At 42.5% G+C, this 7,782-nt stretch overlaps 2 protein-coding genes across 7 annotated transcripts in view; both read right to left on the bottom strand.

Moving 5' to 3' along the window:
* LOC106807848 (aminopeptidase O-like) overlaps positions 1–5,276 on the bottom strand; it is a 12,774-nt gene extending 7,498 nt beyond the window's left edge. The window contains exons 1-9 of one of the 6 annotated variants that reach the window (XM_014810321.1): positions 4,461–5,276; positions 4,040–4,206; positions 3,460–3,601; positions 2,796–3,035; positions 2,370–2,556; positions 1,886–2,131; positions 1,224–1,372; positions 584–734; positions 45–175 (exon numbers count right to left, since the gene is read on the bottom strand). In XM_014810321.1, coding sequence (XP_014665807.1) covers positions 45–175; positions 584–734; positions 1,224–1,372; positions 1,886–2,131; positions 2,370–2,556; positions 2,796–3,035; positions 3,460–3,601; positions 4,040–4,206; positions 4,461–5,161 — 2,114 coding nt within the window. In that variant the 5' untranslated portion in view covers positions 5,162–5,276. Of the gene's footprint in view, positions 1–44; positions 176–553; positions 735–1,223; positions 1,373–1,885; positions 2,132–2,369; positions 2,557–2,795; positions 3,036–3,459; positions 3,602–3,715; positions 3,849–4,039; positions 4,207–4,460 lie in introns of those variants that run through there. The other 5 variants (XM_014810320.1, XM_014810319.1, XM_014810324.1 and 2 more) reach the window with 5 other exon arrangements.
* LOC106807853 (DNA-directed RNA polymerases I and III subunit RPAC2-like) lies at positions 5,179–6,426 on the bottom strand. The gene is made up of 3 exons (XM_014810343.1): positions 6,187–6,426; positions 5,753–5,839; positions 5,179–5,436 (listed from the first exon to the last, which is right to left on the bottom strand). Exons 1-3 carry the CDS (start codon positions 6,310–6,312, stop codon positions 5,284–5,286), a joined length of 366 nt encoding a protein of 121 aa, XP_014665829.1. The 5' UTR covers positions 6,313–6,426; the 3' UTR covers positions 5,179–5,283.
* Positions 6,427–7,782: the final 1,356 nt, after the last annotated feature.

A 7,782-nucleotide genomic window follows, 5' to 3' on the forward strand; every position in this document is an offset into this window, starting at 1 on the left:
CAACTTGCAGTGAAGAGAAATAATTAAAATTATCAGTTTATTACCTGTGTCTCACGTCTGCATTCTGTTCAGTGAGTCGGTACTGACGACGCAGCGACGCCAGGGTGACCTTCGCTACGGTATCGAGTTCTAGCAGCAGCTCCAGCAGTAGCACTAGCTGATCCGGCTCCAATACCTACAGGGGAAAACAAAGACAGCTGCAGAATGAACGTCTACCGGTCTCCAACATATAATGAAAAAAGGCACCCAGTTGACCAGGGCTGGATTTAGGCACAAGCTAAAACAAGCTACAGTTTAGTGCCTCACAGTCTGAAGGGGTCTCTCAAAATCTCGTTTTTTTCCATTTGTTACAGTTATACCTTATTCTCTGTTGACAAGATTGCGAGATAGGGCCTCTACAGCTTCCAATAGCTTAAGGCCTCACTATGTCTAAATCCTGCCCTTGGAGTTGACATTCAAGAACACACACCTCGGGGAAAATTCTGCCAATATTAGGATATCAAATTTCAGCCCCGACGTTTTCTCCCTAACCACGTCGAGGTTGATCACCAACCTGGAATTCCTTATCACTGAGTGCACTCGCAGATTGCCTATTCACGTGGCGCCATCTGTCGCGTTCCTCCAGCACTATCTGGTATAAGCGGTTGATGGGACTGGGTTCGCAGCCAGCTAATGGTGCGGGCATGCCGGGACAGTCCAGCCAGTCTCTGTAGATGTCTTTCACGGTCAGACCTCTACGAATAACAGAACAAATGTTCTACCTGCAGCCATATATCCCCACCATTTATAATCACAAATCTGTCATATATTATCTTTACTTAATTATCTCATCCCGATGTTATTGCATCAATGGAATCCAGTTGGGGACGATGATCATTTGTTGTCAACATAATAACAGACAACAAATGCGATTTCGAGATGACAAGATTCGCCTAAGGATTTCATAGTAATAATATGAAAGGAAATGTGTGTTCGCCTAAGCAACATCAGATAAACGCAACAGTTCTAAATAAGTCTTTTCTCTAATGAGATTTGTTATGATAAAACCAAGATCAAGAGTTCACAAGGATATCCGTAGGAAGATCATCATAAGAAGAGAAGACTTCATGAGGAATTCAGGAGTTTATGAGGCCATCGGCGGTTTCGTTAGGTACAGAGTTCATGGCTGGGAGTGTACAGTATACAGTCGGGCGGTTCATTCCTAACGAACTTCAGATACTCACCTGACATCCGGGAACGTCTCGAAGAACATCGCGAAGAACTGTTGTGAAAGCACCAGCTGTCCGTGGAACCGCCAGACGTAGCGGCGGAGGAACGTGTAGAACTGTTCGCATCCCACTTTAGCGGCGAGGTGACGCAGCAGGAAGTAGCCCTGTCGTCCAGAAACATGGCTAATTACCATTGTTATCTATTGGTGCCAATGTGTAATTTCAACGAGTGTAGGTTGATGTTGTTGATGTTGTTGTTGTTGTTGTTGTTGTTGTTGTTGTTGGTGTAGTAGGTTGTTGTTGTTGTAGTAGGTTGTTGTTGTTGTTGTTGTTGTAGTAGGTTGTTGCTGTTGTTGTTGTTGTAGTAGGTTGTTGTTGTTGTTGTTGTAGCCCTGTCATCCAGAAACACGGCCAATGATCATCGTTATTAATTGGTGCTAATGCCAATGAGTGCAGGTTGTTGTTGTTCTTGTTGTTTGTGCATGGTTGTTGTTGTTGTTGTTGTTGTTGTTGTTGTTGTTGTTGTTGTTGTTGTGTTAGTGGTCGATTCTAACAGCTTACTTATCCCATGTTTTCCAATTACGGTTATATGTAATCCACACGAATCATAATCGCCATTTCTATAAGAGTAACACGTTGAAACTAATTTATCTACACACTCTTGTCAGTAAACCTGCCTTCAGGTAATGCACTTGCGTGAAACTCTTCTCTGGATTCATCCCATTCTTCACGTAACGCACGTACGGCTCCCCGTTGCCGTCAGAGCGAGGTACGGTGCCTTTATGACTACTGGAACCGCGTTCCGAATCGACAAGATGCAACATCTGGAGGTCCGGAGTTGTGTTGTCTAGTTCTGCCACCAGGGTGCGGTAGCGTAGGTATGCGCGAAGTTCGGCGCGCTCTGAACGAAGTACTTCGTTCCACTACAAATGCAAACACGAGTATGGTTACCATACACGCATAACCAATTACTTATTGAACTTTAATCAATTAAGATGAAAACAGCAACTTTTAGTAGACTTGTGTAGGACATTTAGAACATAATACGAACATGATACATAATAAAATACATCATACATATCATCATATATCATACATGATTATATAATAGAACATGATTACATTCAGTGACGATATAGCACGCAAATAAAAAGGGCCAACCTTCATGGCACACCCATGAACATGGTCCTCGCTGAAGGTCGCAAAACCCTCACTCAGCCACTCCTCTGTCCAATCCTGCGCCCCCAGAAGCAGTCCAAACCACGCGTGGCACACCTCGTGGGCAATACGGATGCACATGCTGCCATCTGGTGCCAATAGGGTGTGTGATATCAGCAGCAGGTTTGGGCTGAAACAGATAAATTAACTGAATAAATTAATAATGAAAAAAATTATAAAAACTTAATTACTTAAAATAAAAAAATTAAATAGAAAAGCTTTCAAAAATATAAGAAATAAGCATATATATAAATCGCATACGTATTCAATAATTTAAAGAAACGGTATTTATTTCATTATATATGCAAAATCGAAAAACCTACGAGCAGAATCGCTACACACGGCTTCTGCCTTTCAATTTGATCTCACCTGGCCATCCCTAAGCTGGCGAAGCATCGCGGCAACACCAGCACGTCCAGTCTCGGGAACGGATGCGGTCCCAGGCAGTCGAACGCCGCCTGCAGGCAGCGCGGTATGTAGTCACTAAACAGCTTCGCAGCAGATGGCAGCACCGAGGCTGGTGCAAATATTCGAGTGGGGATGACAGGCTGGTGGTGCGTGCTTGCACGACACGGGTAATCTTCATGTTCACACGCAAACTCTGGTGACCTACGTTGAGCAAAAGTGACCATGGTGACCTAGGGCAAGCAATCAATGACTGCAGTGGTATACAGTAGGTAATCCTACTCAACTGACCTTAGCTGCATTTTCTAATCAAACATAAGAAAACCAACAGTAGATAATCTGATTAAAAGGACCGAAATTACAGCAAATAATCAGACTACATTGATCTACTGTGTACACAAAAACTGCCTTACAGGTCACTGTAAATTATACAACTATAGACAATACTAGCAAACACAGTCTGCAGCCACCTAGATTAAAGGGACTAGGTATGCGTTCAGACCTCAGACCCATCGAAGTGTATTATGGATAAATGAGGAGCTCATTGTGAGACTAATGAGAAGAACTACAATGAGCACCAGTACGTCAAAAAATATTACATCGAAAATCACAACATTAAATTGGGCACCTATGATTGGCAAGGGACCCATCTTTAACAAAGTTGACACTTCTCGTCAAAGCTATCTGTTCACCGACCCAGTACCCAGCAGCTAGTGCAAGCACCGAGCAAGGCAAAGACATGGTAGTGAAGTAATAGTAGCTGGTCAACCCTAGAACGAGAATACAGTAGTGGTCAAGCTTGCACATCGATGGCGCTAGTAACATAGGCTCTTGCTGCTGGGTACTGGATAGCCATCTAACTGTATGTGAAAACACCTACTCACCAGGTGGGGAGACCGGGAACTTTACTCAGATATGGGAGAGGGACTTTTAACTGCTTCCAGTACCCAACAGCAAGCGCTAGCATAGATATCATCAGTGGTGTCGTAGTGTAGTGGTAATATGATCTTTCCACTCCTATAAACGAGTGACATTAGAATTGTTCGACAAATTAGCATAACATGGTGTACAAATATATTAACAACCTCATTATAATCTTAGTCACGTCACGCAGGTCACGGATTTGCATCTTATTCATTCATAATTCAGATAGAATCACGTATTACCGTACAATACATCATTCTCCGTCTTTCTAAAATGCTGCTCACCTTCACCTGCTTGTGAGATAACAGCATTTTCATCTCCGGTCATTAAAACTACGGCATCGTCTTTCACGGTGACCGTTGCTTGCCAAGTTGCCATGGCAATGGGTGGTTCTTGGCAAGGAAACAGTGAACGGTTGTTGATCCAAGCTCCTTGAGTGAACACACATGGCCTAAAAGTTAAAACAACGAGGAACACTATGTCATGATCACCTTCAGTTTTTTTTTTTAAATTTCGTAACTAAACCCACGTCTTGTTGATCTTTGCATAACTTAAACCCATTTCAAATACCGTAGCTAACAACCTGGTAAAGGCAAACATAATTATGAATTAACACGATTCTTTCAAACACATGCTGGGGTGGAAATTTTAGGTAGAGAGTAACTAACGCATGAGAGTGCCCTTGGGTTACTGCACATGTGATACCTTCCATCCTGGTCTGCTGCCCAGGTCAGTGACGCACCTTTCGGATCGGTGCTGTACTCTATCGACACAACGTGCGGAAAACGGCGAACGCACGTAACGCCGTCCTTCCAAATCTTGACGCACCATTTCTCGACGCTGTAGTTCAGAGGAGCCGTGTCGGCTCGACTCACGGCAACCCGTATCTCATCGTAATATTCGCGATCTGTCTCGCTCGAGAGTCGAAACCGCCGCGACGTCGTCACCTCGTGGACGGAACGCACTGTGATGTCGCACGCGTCGAGAACGAACCTGAAAGGTTGCGTCTCTGCCATTTCACCTTTCGGTGAAACCCTCATCCTCTTTGCTGCTGGATTCGTCAAGCCTCGATCACTAACATCGTCTTTCCGCGTGGAGCATCGTTGCGGGGAGCAGGAGGAAGTGCTGTTACGATTATCACTTGAAGATGCGCACATGCCGAGTGCAGATTGTGCGTTAGACGCTGCGATGGCGAATCCAGATGGTATTACATCCTCGTCCACGCCGCACGCCGTTCTGCACTCGTCACACACGTGCTGCGGATCGACAGGGCACAGAAACACAGCTACACTTCCCGACATCGACCGAGTCTCAAACGAACACGCGAGGTCTATGCAATAATGAGAAACCAGCACATCGTCCGTGTTGGCCATCAAGGGCAAATCTTTTTCACAATCGCTGGCCATCGTTAGCTAACGAATAGGCACGCGCTATTAGATGTTTTTTTGGTCAAAGCACCACTGGTTCGTGATCACGTGCGATAATACACGTGGTTTGATTTATTAGTCAGTTATCTGTGATTTATCCGTCACAGACTGGCCTCCATGTCCATCTTCTCTACTTCCTCGTTCTGCTTCTTCTTGCACTTGTCAACAGCTTCCTCGAATGTTGCGAGGATGTGTTCGCATGCACCGGACAGGTCTCGCAAGCCCTGGCGTAGCACGTCCACTGCTGGCTGGGTCTGTGCACAGAAACAAAACGCTCATTGTGAGGAACAAGTTTAAAAATCCATCGCCACACTAAATCAACGAAGGGTTATAATTTTCATCATGTGTTCATCTCTATTTTGCAGTTTACATTCTAAAACAACACAGAAATCACTTCAATTTGTGAAAGTCTACACGACGAGGAATAGTAATATACATTTGTTATACTTTATAAATTTCTGTGATTACATACATTCTGTCTCCTATATAATTATTAAAAGTAATTAAACACCTGAGGAAGTCATTCCCTCATTTGTTACTCAAATATTAGTAATAGTGCATTAAATATACCTTTGTCTGTATGCGAAAGTTAATCTTGTCTTCAGAAGGATGAGGAACATTATATCCACAGAACTCCACCACGGGATTTTTCATTACCTAGAAAATTGCATTGTTACTATAATAACGTACGAACATTTAAAGCAAAATAACCCATGAATATGAAAGTATACATGTATGCAAATGTGGACCCAAAAGTCATGACTATGCCTGCAGAAGGCAGAATACTCCAAAGCACACAATAGTGATTTTATTGATAGTATAATTCAAGTATTTGTCAGCAGCTGACTACTAATGAAAGCCTAATATATATATTTAATCATAACCCTTTAGTTCACCTAAAATCGCAAATTTTAATAATCTATCAATAAAAATGTCCCAGAATCAAGGGCACAAATACCGAGTTCTGATTCAGACATATACTAGCTCATTGCTGTTAGTGTTACCATGTATCTCAGTGAGTTGCCAAGGGTGTGATCTTCGCCATGCATCACAAATGTGCGACAGGTCTCATCCTTTGCATCGTCCAACTGTAGCACTTCAAGAATTCTCTTCTTACCCTCCGACTCCATAGTAAGTGTTTCACTAGCGACTTGGTATTTGATTTAGGTGACTTGTGAGATCTTTTTCTCCGCCGTTGACTCTAGATTGGCTGCTTGGTCGAGTTTATAGTTTAAAACTCTGAAATTATGTATGGAAATGTGTCTTACTTTTTAAATTAATTGCTATGTACTATACAGGTGTTAGGTGATTATATTCCGGAAATCTCTGAAAAAGAACTGAGAGAGGTTGTGAATAGTAAGTACTAAGTAGTAAAGTAGCACGACAACGAACGATTACATCGACAACGAAATGTTTTCAATTTTTGTTTTTGAAAAACGTTGTTTTAATTACACTTCGCTATGTATCAACTGTTCCTCGTGGATGTCACGTCAACCAGTGGCGAACAGATCTTGATTATAGATGATTAGATATTAGATTATCACTCATTTATGCATCATTGGCACATTGCATGGTTGAGGTTAGCTCCAAGAAACGGTATTGCTAGGGTTAGAATACCGTTTCAAATTCTTGCCCATAAAAACGTGTAGTTGGCTCGGGAGTCGGTATCCAAACATCGACTCAGCTAGCGTCACATGTAATAGCTCAAACGAATCTATAAACCTCTGGCTTGCTCGCAGTAACTGGGCGCTACTGGGCGCTACTTATTTATCGAGTTATGCCGTATTTTCTGAGATGAATTGGATCAAAACAACCAGACAGCCGCCATGTTCAGTGCAACTAAAATCGGCAATGGACCTGATTTTCAGAGTGCGTAGGCATAAACACAAGGCAAGTACATATCTTCGCAATGATAATTATTAAGTTGTTGTAGATTGATGTTTCCTGGTTTTCAATGTTTTAATATTTATATATATACACGAGTATATGATGCTTATTTATGCTCGCTACGCTACGCAATATATATATATGCAACGCTATGGTATGTTATGTCGTTTCGGGTTTTCCACGTTCCGATCGAAAAGCATGCGCAGTGGAAACATGGCGGTTGGAGGTTGGTTGAAATTTCGGTTCGGCTCTTGAAATTTACACTGTGCACAGCAAACTGAGGTATTAGTTTTAATAACAACGCTGGAATACTATAACTTATAAGGTGAAAGTTAACTTATACTAATACTACAAAACAGGTCCTTAGATGCTTAGATGATTATTTTATTTGAGATATAGGTAATTGTTCGGCAGTTTTTGTAGAGGCACAAGATTTTCCAATGGATGGATGTCAGGCTGTATTATGTATATTAAGTCATTGACGTTAGTCACACAGCCTGGTCGGGTTAGGTTGAGGTTATAGATACAATAATGTAACCCAAACCCAGAATAGGGTTACAGCGCGTCCCTATGGTTTTCTGTGGAGTAACCCCTAAGTGAATCACTCAGGGCGGTTTGCTGGTGCGTTTTCAGAGACTAGAACTTCCAAACTGGGTTTATTCTAAACGCTGTGGCTATATGCCCGGCAGCCGGGCACGGTCTTCGTTTTCCTA

Source organism: Priapulus caudatus, unplaced genomic scaffold, assembly GCF_000485595.1.
Source record: "Priapulus caudatus unplaced genomic scaffold, Priapulus_caudatus-5.0.1 Scaffold237, whole genome shotgun sequence".
NCBI classification, from domain to species: Eukaryota; Metazoa; Priapulida; class Priapulimorpha; order Priapulimorphida; family Priapulidae; genus Priapulus; species Priapulus caudatus.